Source organism: Bos indicus x Bos taurus, chromosome 10, assembly GCF_003369695.1.
Source record: "Bos indicus x Bos taurus breed Angus x Brahman F1 hybrid chromosome 10, Bos_hybrid_MaternalHap_v2.0, whole genome shotgun sequence".
In the NCBI taxonomy this organism is placed as follows: domain Eukaryota; kingdom Metazoa; phylum Chordata; class Mammalia; order Artiodactyla; family Bovidae; genus Bos; species Bos indicus x Bos taurus.
This window is the reverse complement of record NC_040085.1, coordinates 9982386-9997591: the sequence shown is the minus strand read 5'-3', so window position 1 is coordinate 9997591 and position 15206 is coordinate 9982386. Positions and strand designations below refer to the sequence as shown.

The 15206-nt window shown below is 48.5% G+C and overlaps 1 protein-coding gene across 2 annotated transcripts in view; it reads right to left on the bottom strand.

The window, feature by feature from the left end:
* PAQR5 (progestin and adipoQ receptor family member 5) overlaps positions 1-15206 on the bottom strand; it is a 98563-nt gene that overhangs the window by 16507 nt on the left and 66850 nt on the right. For both annotated transcript variants that reach the window (XM_027553081.1, XM_027553080.1), the window contains exons 3-4: positions 5279-5406; positions 1968-2173 (exon numbers count right to left, since the gene is read on the bottom strand). In XM_027553081.1, coding sequence (XP_027408882.1) covers positions 1968-2173; positions 5279-5406 — 334 coding nt within the window. The remainder of the gene's footprint in view (positions 1-1967; positions 2174-5278; positions 5407-15206) is intronic.

Below are 15206 nucleotides of genomic sequence, written 5' to 3'. Positions count from 1 at the left end.
CCACCCTCGGACATCAGTCCTGCACTGAACCTCATTTTACAGATGAGGAAACAGAAGCACAGAGAGGTTTGGTAACCCACCCAGGGGCACACAGCTGGAAAGCAGCAAAGCCAAGCTTCAAACACAGGCCGTGTAGCACCAGTCCCTGCTTTTAACCACATGCTGTGGTCCATGATGACACCCCCGTGTGCTCAGCTTTGCCCTGAGATGATGATACGGGTATTCCTTGCGGAATAATCAACGGTGTGGGGGAGAAAGTGCGGGGAGGGAGAGCCCTTGCTGAGCGGAGGGCTTCCACATCAAGGGGCTGAGGGACAGGTCGGCAAAGAGGCTGAGCACTTGAGGCTAGCCTCGGCATTTTGTGTGGTTTTAGGTTTTGGAGTTTGTGAGAGAAGGGTTACTGAAGGACCTTTTGGACACCTGGCTGCTGCAGCTTTTACCTGAAAGAACAGGGACCAGCATTGTCCTTTTCAAAGGGGACAGGTGTGTCCAGGGGCCAGGACCAGAGGGCCTCTCCAGGCCGAGATCCCTCTGGGAGAGGCAGCCACAGATCTGTCAGCTTAGGGCCTAAGGTCAGGGCTAAGGTCACCTGTTATCCAAAGATAAAAAGAACTTGGAATCCGAGTTCAAAGCTGAAGCAGGCCTCAAACCACACAAGCTCAGCCCCTGCCTTTGCTCCTGTTTGACCATTGAAATCTAGGGAAGCTGAGGGATGTGCCCAGGGTCCCACAGGCAGATAGGGCCAAGGATCGCCACGTCCTGGGACAGCGCTCCCACCTCTGCAGGTTGCCTGTGCGATTCCAGCTGGGAATTGCCCCAGGAGAACAGCCAGACCCTTCTCTCAGCTTGATACCGTGGGAAGGCTCCCACGTGGCCCAGGAGGCACGTGGTCTGTGTCCTGACCGGGCCCTTGGGTGACACAAGAGCAGGGGAGCCCCAGCGCCTGCCAGAACTGCAGTGGGAAGCAGAACTGATGAGAGCCTCCAGGCTCCAGGGTGAGGTGGGAGCTGAGGATGGGTGGGTGCGTGGCAAAGGCGCTGGCCCTTTGGAGGTTCCGACAGGTGCTTGAGGGCAGAGGGGGCTCTCCAGGGAACAGGAGCAGGACACAGCATAAGATGCCAGACCAACGAAAGTGAACATCTCCTTTCAGGCAACGGGGGCCACCAAAGGATTTTAAGCAGGGGATTAAAATGGCCGGAGCCTAGTAAAAGCACACGTGCACGGGAGGGCTGAGCAGGAGGGGAGCAGCTGGACACCAGGGAGGAAGCTGAGCAAACGCCACCCTCTAGGGATTGGGGGTTTCCAGCGGGGTCACGGAGGAGGAGAGGTGGCTGCAGACGAGGAGTCCCAGGTGGGCCCCCAGCCTCTCTCAGCTGACTAGACCTTCCTCTCAGGTTTACTGAACACCTCCAAGTCAGACTCTCAGCTACGGACTGGAAAACCAGATGAGGAAGATGCACGAACTGTCCCTAGGGAGCTGTTCCCAGTGCGGAGTGGAAATGAGGGAATCACTGAGGGAGCTCCAAGGAGGTGGATCCAGGCCTGGGGACTTGAGGAAGCCACAGGCAGGGGCCCTGAGGCTCCCAGGCCCTGGCTCTCCCATTACAAGCTGCGTGATCTGGGTAACTCACCTCTACTGTCCTCATCTATAGCATGGGTATAACGATACTCCACAGCCCAGGGCCCTGCTGTCAGGGTGGGTGGCTGGAAGCCAGCTATGGTGGGAGTACATATACCATAGCTATCTGCCATCACCACAGACTGGGACTTCTGTCCCCAGGGAGCTGGTTGTTCAGTATTCGCCAGCACACCTCTGGACAAGTTTCTTTTAAAACCCTCATCAGGCACCTGGGCAGGGGCGACCCTTCTGCAAGCACACCAGAGCCTGGCGGTGACCCCAGGTCCCAGAGGAAGGGGCAGGTGGCTCGGTCGTGGGGGACAGAAGGCAAGAGCAGGGCCTCACGTACCCAGGCTGAAGAGGTTGACGGCGCCGTAGTCCAGGAAGTAGCAGATATGGCGGGCGTTCCTGGACATGGAGCTGAAGGTGTGTGCACAGCTGGATGCCAAGGGGAACAAGCAGCTGGCGCCCATGTACACGAGCAGAGGCCAGGAGTAGCTGTCATTCAGGATGTCCGTCACTTGCAGGGTGCTCACAAACCTCCACGAGAAGAACCTGGAACACAGGGGTGCACCCTCAACCTTCAGGGTGACGGCTCCTCTTACAGTCCTCACCTGAAAGTCGCCTACCTCTCCTTTCCCTGGGATGACCAGCCCCTATATGGTCCCATTTTGCTGACATGCCAGGAGCAAGGAAGAGTGAGTGGGGTCCTTTATTGTTTGGACATATACAGGAAGGGCAATGGTCCACTCTGCATACTCTGCATGTAGTGACAGATCCCTCTTACAGCTTCTTGCCCAGGTGACTCTCTACTTTTGGTTTGCATGCTTCCAGGGCCAGGGAGCTCACCACCTCCCAAGACAGTTCTGAGTGTTTGGAAGTTTCACTGAGCTGGCATCTATCTCCCTGGAATTGCTCTCCACGGGATCAGTCCTAGTTCTCCCTATCAGCACCACAGAAAACAAACCCATCAAATATCTCACAGCTGTCTTCCTAATCCCTCCCCACCTCTCTGAACTTCACATTAAAGAACCTCAGTGCATTCAACCATTCCTCATAGGATCCAGCTTTGGCCTTATTCTCTCCATGGTTGGTCAGGCTTCCCTTGTGGGAAGACCCCTCAAAGAGAAACAACTCCTCTGCTGGAAAGTCTAGAAGGCAACGGGACTATTTTCTCCCCCTTCTTCCATGCTACTCTTCCACTAATATCACCATCTCTTTCACTGAGGGGCCTGGTCCCAAGGCTCGGTCTCAGCCAAGCCTAGACCTCCAGATTCATCTCTTACAGAAACACAAAACAGATCCACATCAGATCTGCCCAATCTATAACCCAGGTGAGGGGATCTTCCCTGCAGAAGCTGTTCACTTCCACGAACCACTCTTAGAGAGTCAGGCCCCTTTCCCACGAACTCCCCCAGGGAAGGGACTAAAAGCTTTTCATGGGGGAACGGCGGGAGCATCGCTCAATCCTCTGGCTACACTTGTGATCTGTTCCCTATGCTGTTCTTCAAAACATATCCTTTTATCAGCTCGGGATTATTCCCGAGTCCCACTGCCCTGGGGCATCTTTCTGCTGCTCCCCCAAGCCCTTCCTGCTGCTCCGTGTTGTGCTCTCAGGGCCCTGGCAGTGCAGGGGTGTCGGGCCCCGTGGAGCGCTCCAGCCAGCGTGGCTCAGCTGTAGAATGGCTACGAAGGCACGTACATACAGCAACGAAAGCCCCACCAACAGGGACGGTCAGGCTGGTCCTTTGTAGTGACACAAACTTCAAAACAGCCCAAGTCACCTCTGGTTTATCCAGAAAATGGAACACCACACAGCTATACGAAAGCCAGAGAGGCTTGCATGGAGGTCAGACAGAGATCAGGAGGCAGAAACAACGGAGGAGCAGAGGGAGGAGAGAAGCAGGCGCTGGGTGCACACACACGTCACAGATGCTCCAGTCTCTAGAAAAGCATCCTGGGAGAATTACAAGCAGCAGGTCACCCCAGCCACTCCAGAGAGGACAAGAGGGGCCGCGGGAAGACATCAACTCTATTCCCTTCTGCAGTGCTACAGTGTATTAGCATTTAGACTTTTTACTTAAATTTTGTTGTTGTTTAGTCACTTCAGTCATGTCTGACTCTGTGTGACCCTATGGACTGTAGCCCGCCAGGCTCCTCTGTCCATGATGGGATTTCCCAGGCAAGAATCCTGGAGTGGATTGCCATGTCCTATTCCAGGGGATCTTCCCGACCCAGGGATCGAAACAGTGCTTCCTACATTGGCAAGCAGATTTTACCACTGAGCCTCCAGGAAGCCCTTACGTAAGTTTGCTGCTGCTGCTGCTAAGTTGCTTCAGTCGTGTCCAACTCTGTGCGACCCCAGGGACGGCAGCCCACCAGGCTCCCCCATCCCTGGGATTCTCCAGGCAAGAACACTGGAGTGGGTTGTCATTTCCTTCTCCAATGCATGAATGTGAAAAGTGAAAGTGAAGTCTCTCAGTCGTGGCAGACTCTTAGCGACCCCATGGACTGCAGCCCACCAGGCTCCTTCATCCATGGGATTTTCCAGGCAAGAGTACTGGAGTGGGGTGCCATTGCCTTTACTTAAATTTAAAATGACAAAGAGCCTCCTTGAGCAGATCTTGCTGCCTCCCTGGCCAGGCTGCAGGCCCTAGGGCTTCTTTGCAGGTGGTCCCATCCCACAGCAAGCCTGAGCTCTCCCTTCTCTGCCCTTGATGCATCTGGCTCAAGCAGCCTTCTGCACATTTTGGCCTGGGTCTGACTGCTGGCTGGGCAGGCCTCCTTCCTTGGGCCCTTCTCCACCTGCAGCACACCCTGGGGTCCTTCCTACTCTCTCTGGTCCTCCATACAATCGGAAGGGGGAATCCAGAAACTAGCCTGTGCTAGAACTTGCCAAGAGATATAAGCAAGCCACGCCCTTCTCTGGGCCGCATCTGTGTCAGCCGGTGGCAGTGTGAGGGGGCTGGTGGCCTGTGTGACCTCTGAGGTCCTTCCAACTCTCACATATTACGATCCCATCTCTACCCGCCACTCACTATGCCCAGGCACCGGGTGTGTGAAGCTGGTCTTCGGCCCCCATCTTTCTAAACCAGGTCCCTCCTCAGCTCCCTGGCAGTTCCCATCTGTGCGCACGCGCTTGCCAGAGCATTTATTCTCTTGGCTGGCTGTTAAAGTGCTGTCTGACCAAGTGCCTCACAGCGGCTGTGGCCCCAGAATGACTATGAGCATCCACAGCTCTGTGCCCGATGCTTTTTCTCACATCTCCTCTGATAATCCTCGGGGCAACCCTGGGAAAAGTGGTGCCTATCGCTCCTGCTCTGCAGATGGGAACATGCAAAGCCCAGAGAGGTGACTTGTTCAAGCTAGGGAGTGTCAGCCAGGGCTTCTAGAAGACCCAGACTGAATAAGACAATGCTCTCAAATCAGGCCCTGAAGCAGGGAGCAGGGAAAGACTGGGGAGTTGCAGGAGCCCCTCAAATTCTATGGCAATCCATGCCCTAGAGCTCACCCACAACCTCCGGCTCCACACTCGCACCACGGCGGGAGTCGCCCACATTCCAGCACAGAACCTCAGCTTGCCCCACCCCAGCTGTGTTTAATGAAGCCCCGGTTCCCAGGCTCTGCGTGAAACAGCTGGACCAGGGGGCCAGGAGGTACCAGAAGGGCAGCAAGTGCGTCCAGATGTTGAGGGTCTCATTGGTCATTTGAAAAAGGCTGAGGAGGCAGGCAGTGGCGGAACTCTGTGGGTGTCGGTAGCCGAAGAGGATGCCCTGTTCATGGAACACCTGCAGGGGGAGGAGAAAGGGACGCTGAGGTTACACAAGAAGGTGGCCGGAAGGTCTCAGGGGAACGTCCCTGGTAGCATCCACCTTTCTCCCAGGCTGGGCACTTGTCCACTGGAGCCTGGAACACCTGACCCCGGGTCCTTGATCTGTCACGCGGCTTCCCGCTTCCTTCCCATGGTTTCCAAAATCTCGTGTCCTCCCAGGAGCCTGCAGTCAGCTGGAGGAGCAGATTCAAGGCCCCGACTTCCTCTGGGAATCCAGCCTGTCTGTCCATTCCCAGAGGCACTTACTTCTGTCATGAATGTTGCTTAAGAATCTGGTTTTGCACCCTCTGGCTGGGGCCTACAGCCTGGTCTTCGGATGGTTGACATATATGCTGCCTGTCCGAGCCGACAAGCCCTGCATGTCAGGGGCTAGTGGGATGATCTCTGCAGGAGATCCCCCCGGGGCCCAGGGTACATTCACCAGAGCGCTTCACAAAGGCCTTTTGATGAAGACTATGATGGCATCAGCCTGGGCTGCAGGTGGAGGAGAAGGCCCACACAAACACCCCCTGCCTCAGGCAGCCCACCTGGCAAGGCTCTTGGCAACCACCTCACCCTGGATGAGAAACTTGGACTGGCCAGATAAAATACGGGGTGTCAACCTGCTTGGAGGACTGCATTACAGCCATTTAAAATGGTAATTGTGAGGCCTTCCCTGGCAGTCTAGTAGTTAACAATCCGTCTTCCATTGCAGGGGATACGGGTTCAATTCCTGGTCAGGGAACTAAGATCCCACATGCCTGCTAAAGTCACTTGTCGTGTCTGACTCTGTGTGACCCTACAAACCATAGCCCACCAAGATCCTGTGTCCATGGGATTCTCCAGGCAAGAATACTGGAGTGGGTTACCAAGCTCTCCTCCAGGGGATACTCCCGAACCAGGGATCAAACCCGCATCTCTTATGTCTCCTGCACTGGCAGGTGGGGTCTTTACCACCACACGCTGAGGTGCAACTACGCCCGTGTTCTGCTACTACAGAGCCCACTGCTCTGGAGCCAGCACCATGACTAGAAAGAAGCTTGTGTGCCGCAACTGAGACCTGACGAAGCCCAAAATAAGTAAATAAATTAATAAGAAAAAAAAAAAAGGTAATTGTGAAGATGATGAGGCATGAGGAACAAAAGCTCAGGATGTAACATTAAGTGAAACAAAAGTGGAATGTCAACTGTATGCCTGCCATGATGCTAAGAACTACAGCAATTTAAGTGCACATGGTGGGATGGAGGCTGGGGGAACATGGGAAAGGAAAGCACTTCATTTGTTGAAGTAGCAGGATTTGCGTTATCAGATCAGGGTGTGATCAGATCAGGGTTTCTCAGTCTTGACAGTGCTGACATTTGGGGCCAATTCTTTGTTGTTGCGGGGTGCTGTCATATGCATTGTCAGTAGTATCTGTGGCCTCTCCCTATGAGATGCCAAGAGCACCCACCACACCCCCCTTCCAAGCTGTGACAACCAAACATATCTCCCAAACTTGCCATGTCCCCTGGGGCAAAACCTCCCCTAGTTAAGAACCATTGATTTAGCTGAATGTTGCTATAATCCTTGAAAGGTAAATAAAAATGAGTAGATTAATTAAGAAAAATAATAATAATATTAGTAATCATTAGAAAAGGCAGAGAAACCAGAGATCAAATTGCCAACATCCGCTGGATCATGGAAAAAGCAAGAGAGTTCCAGAAAAACATCTATTTCTGCTTTATTGACTATGCCAAAGCCTTTGACTGTGTGGATCACAATAAACTGTGGAAAATTCTTCAAGAGATGGGAATACCAGACCACCTGACCTGCCTCTTGAGAAATCTGTATGCAGGTCAGGAAGCAACAATTAGAACTGGACATGGAACAACAGACTGGTTCTAAATAGGAAAAGGAGTATGTCAAGGCTGTATATTGTCACCCTGCTTATTTAACTTATATGCAGAGTACATCATGAGAAATGCTGGGCTGGAAGAAGCACAAGCTGGAATCAAGATTGCTGGGAGAAATATCAATAATCTCAGATATGCAGATGACACCACCCTTATGGCAGAAAGTGAAGAGGAACTCAAAAGCCTCTTGATGAAAGTGAAAGAGGAGAGTGAAAAAGTTGGCTTAAAGCTCAACATTCAGAAAACGAAGGTCATGGCATCCGGTCCCATCACTTCATGGCAAATATATGGGGAAACAGTGTCAGACTTTATGTTTTTGGGCTCCAAAATCACTGCAGATGGTGACTGCAGCTGTGAAATTAAAAGATGCTTACTCCTTGGAAGGAAAGTTATGACCCACCTAGATAGCATATTCAAAAGCAGAGACATTACTTTGCCAACAAAGGTCTGTCTAGTCAAGGCTATGGTTTTTCCTGTGGTCATGTATGGATGTGAGAGTTGGACTGTGAAGAAAGCTAAGTGCCGAAGAATTGATGCTTTTGAACTGTGGTGTTGGAGAAGACTCTTGAGAGTCCCTTGGACTGCAAGGAGATCCAACCAGTCCATTCTAAAGGAGATCAGCCCTGGGATTTCTTTGGAAGGAATGATGCTAAAGCTGAAACTCCAGTACTTTGGCCACCTCATGTGAAGAGTTGACTCATTGGAAAATACCCTGATGCTGGGAGGGATTCGGGGCAGGATGAGAAGGGGACGACAGAGGATGAGATGGCTGGATTGCATCACTGACTCGATGGACATGAGTTTGGGTAAACTCCAGGAATTGGTGATGGACAGGGAGGCCTGGAGTGCTGCCATTCATGGGGTCGCAAAGAGTCAGACACGACTGAGCGACTGAACTGAACTGACTGAATGTAAATCATTTATATGACCAACCTAGACAGCATATTAAAAAGTAGAGACATTACTTTGCCAACAAAGGTCCGTCTAGTCAAGGCTATGGTTTTTCCAGTGGTCATGTATGGATGTAAGAGTTGGACTATAAAGAAGGCTGAGTACCAAAGAATTGATGCTTTTGAACTGTGGTGTTGGAGAAGCCTCTTGAGAATCTCTTGGACTGCAAGGAGATCCAACCAGTCCATCCTAAAGGAAATCAGTCCTGAATATTCACTGGAAGGACTGATGCTGAAGCTGAAACTCCAATACTTTAGCCACCTGATGCAAAGAATTGACTCATTTGAAAAGACCCTGATACGGGGAAACATTGAAGGCAGGAAGAGAAGGGGACAACAGAGAATGAGATGGTTCGATGGCATCACCGACTCAATGGAGATGAGTTTGAGTTGACTCCGGGAGTTGGTGATGAACAGGGAGACCTGATGTGCTGCAGTTCACGGGGTCTCAAAGAGTCAGACATAACTGAGCAACTGAACTGAACCAACTGTAAATCAAGTCATGATAAATTTTAAAGGTTTCCATCTGGTTTTCTAGGGCTGTGGGAGGAATGGAAGGCTGGGAGAATTCCAACCTAGATATTGATTTCCCATCTGGGTTACCAACTTCTTAGTTTAAGAGAGAACTTTGATTCAAAAATATACAATACTTGTAATGACCTATAGTGGAAAAGAATATGGAAAAGAATACACATGTATGTAAATATAGATGTATGTTTCAGGTGTACAGTAAAGTGCACACCTTGCTTTATACTCTGTTGTATACCTTTGCTTTATACTTGCTTATACAATTTGCTATACACCTGAAACACGACAACGCTGTAAATCAACTATACTTCTATTTTCCAAAATGGCTTAAAAAATAATAAAGAATTTTTTAAAAAATACAAGAACAAACAATGTATCATAACCTACACTACCTCTTGAGATTCTGAGTCAAGTGGTCTCTTGGAGGAGTGGAGAAAGCAGGGAGATATCCGTAAAGAGTCGAATCTGGGCCAGTGAGGTGCTAAATGACTTTAAGCTGGGCCACAGCTCTCAGCGTTCAGTGTCCTCATCTATGAAATGGGTGACATTAGCTTACCAGATGGCGAGGGCATTCCCATCTTGGTTCACTTCTGGGTGAAACTGGTCAACTAGGGAGAGGGGACAAACGAAGTTGGTTCAAGGTCCAGTGAAGAAGTACTGTTTGAATTAGGCTTGGGTTTTAGCTTATTTTTTGATTAGCTAAAGTCAAAAACTTTAGGTTTTGATTCACCGTGGTTTCTGCCGACATTCCCAGATTACAGTGGACAGCCTTCTCTAATGGGCAGCAGGAGTCTCAGCTTGCAGCGGTCTGCCCACCAGGGCTGCTGTTCAGTTCAGTTCAGTTCAGTTGCTCAGTTGTGTCTGACTCTTCATGACCCCATGGACCACAGCATGCCAGGCCTCCCTGTCCGTCACCAACTCCCGGAGTCTACTCAAACTCATCTCCATCGAGTCAGTGATGCCATCCAACCATCTCATCCTCTGCTGTCCCCTTCTCCTCCTCCCTTCAATCTTTCCCAGCATCAGGGTCTTTTCAAATGAGTCAGCTCTTCGCTTCAGGTGGCCAGAGTATTGGAGTTTCAGCTTAACTATCAGTCCTTCCAGTGAACACTCAGGACTGATCTCCTTTAGGATGGACTGCTTGGATCTCCTTACAGCCCAAGGGACTCTCAAGAGTCTTCTCCAGCACCACAGTTCAAAAGCATCAATTCTTTGGCGCTCAGCTTTCTTCATAGTCCAACTCTCACATCCATACATGACTACTGGAAAAACCATAGCCTTGACAAGATGGACCTTTGTTAGTAATGTCTCTGCTTTTGAATATGCTATCTAGGTTGGTCATAACTTTCCTTCCAAGGAGTAAGCGTCTTTTAATTTCATGGCTGCAGTCACCATCTGCAGTGAGTTTGGAGCCCAGAAAAATAAAGTCTGACACTGTTTCCACTGTTGCCCCATCTATTTCCCATGAAGTGATAGGACCAGATGCCATGATCTTCGTTTTCTGAATGTTGAGCTTTAACCAACCTTTTCACTCTCCTATTTCACTTTCATCAAGAGGCTCTTTAGTTCTTCACTTTCTGCCATGCGGGTAGTGTCATCTGCATATCTGAGGTTATTGATATTTCTCCCGGCAATCTTGATTCCAGCTTGTGTTTCTTCCAGCCCAGCATTTCTCATGATGTACTCTGCATATAACTTAAATAAGCAGGGTGACAATGTACAGCCTTGATGTACTCCTTTTCCTATTTGGAACCAGTCTGTTCCATGTCCAGTTCTAACTGTTGCTTCCTGACCTACATACAGATTTCTCAAGAGGCAGGTCAGGTGGTTTCGTATTCCCATCTCTGGAAGAATTTTCCACAGTTTATTGTGATCCACACCGTCAAAGGCTTTGGCATAGTCAATAAAGCAGAAATAGATGTTTTTCTGGAACTCTCTTGCTTTTTCCATGATCCAGTGGATGTTGGCAATTTGATCTCTGGTTCCTCTGCCTTTTCGAAAACCAGCTTAAACATCTGGAAGTTCACAGTTCACGTATTGCTGAAAACTGGCTTGGAGAATTTTGAGCATTACTTTACTAGCATGTGAGATGAGTGCAATTGTGAGGTATTTTGAGCATTCTTTGGCATTGCCCTTCTTTGCAATTGGAATGAAAACTGATCTTTTCCAGTCCTGTGGCCACTGCTGAGTTTTCCAAATTTGCTGACATATTGAGTGCAGCACTTTCACAGCATCATCTTTTAGGATTTGAAATTGCTCAGCTGGAATTCCATCACCTCCACTAGCTTTGTTTGTAGTGAGGCTTCCTAAGGCCCATTTGACTTCACATGCCAGGATGTCTGGCTCTAGGTGAGTGATCACACCATCGTGAAGATCTTTTTTTGTACAGTTCTGTGTATTCTTGTCACCTCTTCTTAATATCTTCTGCTTCTGTTAGGTCCCTACCATTTCTGTCCTTTATTGAGACCATCTTTGCATGAAATGTTCCCTTGGTGTCTCTTATTTTCTTGAAGAGGTCTCCAGTCTTTCCCATTCTATTGTTTTCCTCTATTTCTTTGCACTGATCACTGAGGAAAGCTTTGTTATCTCTCCTTGCTATCCTTTGGAACTCTGCATTCAAATAGGTATATCTTTCCTTTTTTCCGTTGCTTTTTGCTTCTCTTCTTTTCACAGCTGTTTGTAAGGCCTCCCCAGACAGCCATGTTGCTTTTTTGCATTTCTTTTTCTTGGGGATGGTCTTGGTCCCTGTCTCCTGTACAGTGTTACGAACCTCCGACCATAGTTCATCAGGCACTCTGTCTATCAGATCTAGTCCTTAAATCTATTTCTCACTTCCACTGTATAGTCATAAGGGATTTGATTTAGGTCATACCTGAACGGTCTAGTGGTTTTCCCCACTTTCTTCAGTTTCAGTCTGAATTTGGCAATAAGGAGTTCATGATCTGAGCCACAGTCAGCTCCCAGGCTTGTTTTTGCTGACTGTATAGAGCTTCTCTGGGAGAAGGCAATGGCAACCCACTCCAGTATTCTTGCCTGGAGAATCCCAGGGACGGGGGAGCCTGGTGGGCTGCCATCTATGGGGTTGCACAGAGTTGGACGTGACTGAAGTGACTTAGCAGCAGCAGCAGCATAGAGCTTCTCCATATTTGGCTGTAAAGAATATAATCAATCTGATTTCAGTGTTGGCCATCTGGTGATTTCCATGCTGACAAGGAGGCAAATGGGCCAATGGCCTCAGCCTTTGATCCATGTGGGGATGGCGCCCGCGTGGTGGGCGTGGAACGCCCCCAACAGAAACTATGGGTCTACCATTCTACTTCTCATGTTTCTTGCTTTCTTCCTTAATTTTTTTTTTTTTTTATTAAAGCATTGGCCGCTTGTTGAAATACAAGGGCTCCAGAAAGGAGCAATTGATACTCATTACTCACTCCTTCATATGAGTAAGTTTAGCAGATCTCACACAGCAGGAGATCTTAAGACAAGGGGCCTGCGGAACCTTGGGCAAGCGGGGATGGCGCACGGGGAGGAAGCAAGGCAGGTCTGCGAGACAGCTTAGACACAGTGATGGCTGCAGCTGGATGGTGGCTACGAGACCCAGAGGCGGAGGAAGCAAGGCAGGTCTGCAGGACAGCTTAGACACAGTGATGGCTGCAGCTGGACGGTGGCTACAAGACCCAGAGGGGGAGGAAGCAAGGCAGGTCTGCGGGACAGCTTAGACACAGTGATGGCTGCAGCTGGACGGTGGCTACGAGACCCAGAGGGGAGGTCACCTATACTTTGTCCACAGTGACTCAGGGTACACTATTGTCCTTCTCTCTTTGGACCCTGCATTCTAGGAGGCAAGAGAGGATGCTGACGGAGTCAAAAGCCAGAGAGGAACAGAGGGGCTGGGAAATTCACACACTGGACAACTTGACCGCATTTAAGCATCTGGCCCCAGACCTGGAGAAGATGCCTTACAGCAAGGCTAGGATTAGGCCCAGATTAAAAGAACCTGCTTCCCACTACTCATAAAAGCCAAAACATGGAGACAAGCTACATGTCCACTGGCAGATGAATGGAGAGCAGATAAAGAAGATGTGGCACAGACACACAATGGAGTATCACTCAGCCATAAGAAAGAACAAAATAATGCCAGAACCAGAGACTACCATACTGAGTGAGAAGTCAGAAGGAGAAAGGTAAATACCATGTGATATCACTAATATGTGAAATCTAAACTATGACACAACTGACTCACAGACAGGAACAGACTTGTGGTTGCAAAGGGGAAGGGATGGGGAGAGGGATGGACTGGGAATCTGGGGTTGGTGGTTACAAATTATTACATTTAGAATGGATAAACAAGGTCCTACTGTATAGGACAGAGAACTATAATCTCCTGGGATAAACCATAATGGAAAAGAATATAAAAAATGCATAAATGTGTATAGCTGAGTCACTTTGCTGTATAGCAGAGATTAGTGCAACACAGCAAATCAACTACACTGCAATTTTTAAAAAAGAAAAGGAAAAAAGCCTGCTTCCCTCTTACCATTCATGTAACCATACATGGATGAAAAGCCCATTAACCACACCACAGGGGTGGGATTGAAAGCAGATCTCAAGAAAAGAAAAAAAGAAGTCCAAATGGATACAGGATGAAAAAAAGAAAGGAAGGGAGCCACTCTGTCAAAAAACAGCAACATCTGACCTGCCCTTCTGAACGCAGAGTTAAAAAGAATAGCAAGGAGAGATAAGAAAGCCTTCCTAAGTGAACAGTGAGAAGAAATAGAGGAAAACAATAGAATGAAAAAGACTAGAGATCTCTTCAAGAAAATTAGAGATACCAAGGGAACATTTCACGCAAAGATGGGCACAATAAAAGACAGAAATGGTATGGACCTAACAGAAGCAGAAGATATTAAGAAAAGGTCACGAGAATACACAGAAGAACTATACAGAAAAGATCTTAATGACCCAGATAATCACAATGGTGTCATCACTCACCTACAGCCAGACATTCTGGAATGCAAAGTCAAGTGGGCCTTAGGAAGCACCACTACGAACAAAGCTAGTGGAGGCGATGGAATTCCACCTGAGCAATTTCAAATCCTAAAAGATGATGCTGTGAAAGTGCTGCACTCAATATGTCAGCAAATTTGGAAAACTCAGCAGTGGCCACAGGACTGGAAAAGATCAGTTTTCATTCCAATTGCAAAGAAGGGCAATGCCAAAGAAAGTTCAAACTACTACACAATTGCACTCATTTCACAAGCTAGCAAGGTAGTGCTCAAAATACTTCAAGCTAACAGTATGTGAACCGAGAATGTCCAGATGTTCAAGCTGGATTTAGAAAAGGCAGAGGAACCAGAGATCAAATTGCTGACATCCATTGGCATGATCCATTGGATCACAGAAAAAGCAAGAGAATTCCAGAAAAACATCTACTTCTGCTTCACTGACTATGCTAAAGCCTTTGACTGGTCATAATAAACTATGGAAAATGCTTAAAGAGATGAGGATATTAGACCACCTTACCTGCCTCCTGAGAAACCTGTATGCAGGTCAATAAGCAACAGTTAGAACCGGACATAGAACAATGGACCGGTTCCAAACTGGGAAAGGAGTACATCAAGGCTGTATATGTTGTTACCCTGCTTATTTTACCTTCTATGCAAAGTAGATCATGCGAAATACCAGGCTGGATAAAGCACAAGCTGGAATCAGGATTGCTGGGAGAAATATCAACAACCTCAGATATGCCAATGATATCACCCTTATGGCAGAAAGCAAAGAGGAACTAAAGAGCCTCTTGATGAAGGTGAAAGAGGAGAGCATAAAAGCTGCCTTAAAACTCAACAGTCAAAAAACTAAGATCATGGCATCTGGTCCGATCACTTCATGGCAAATAGATAGGGAAACAATGGAAACAACGAGAGACTTTATTTTCTGGGCTCCCAAATCATTGCAGATGATGACTGCAGCCATGAAATTAAAAGATGCTTGCTCCTTGGAAGAAAAGCTGTGACAAACCTAGACAGTGTATTGAAAAGCAGAGCCATTACTTTGCTGACATAGGTCCATATAATGAAAGCTATGGTTTTTCCAGGAGTCATGTACGGATGTAAGAGTTGGACCATAAAAAGGCTGAGTGTTGAAGAACTGATGCTTTCGAACTATGGTGCTGGAGAAGACTCTTGAGAGTCCCTTGGACTGCAAGGAGATTAAACCAGTTAATCCTAAAGAAAATCAGTCCTAAATACTCATTGGAAGGACTGATGCTGAAGCTCCAATACTTTGGCCACCATCATGCAAAGATCTGACTCCTTGGAAAAGACAGTGATGCTGGGAAAGAGTGGGGGCAGGAAAAGAAGGGGACGACAGAGAATGAGATGGTTGGATGGCATCACCGACTCAATGGACAT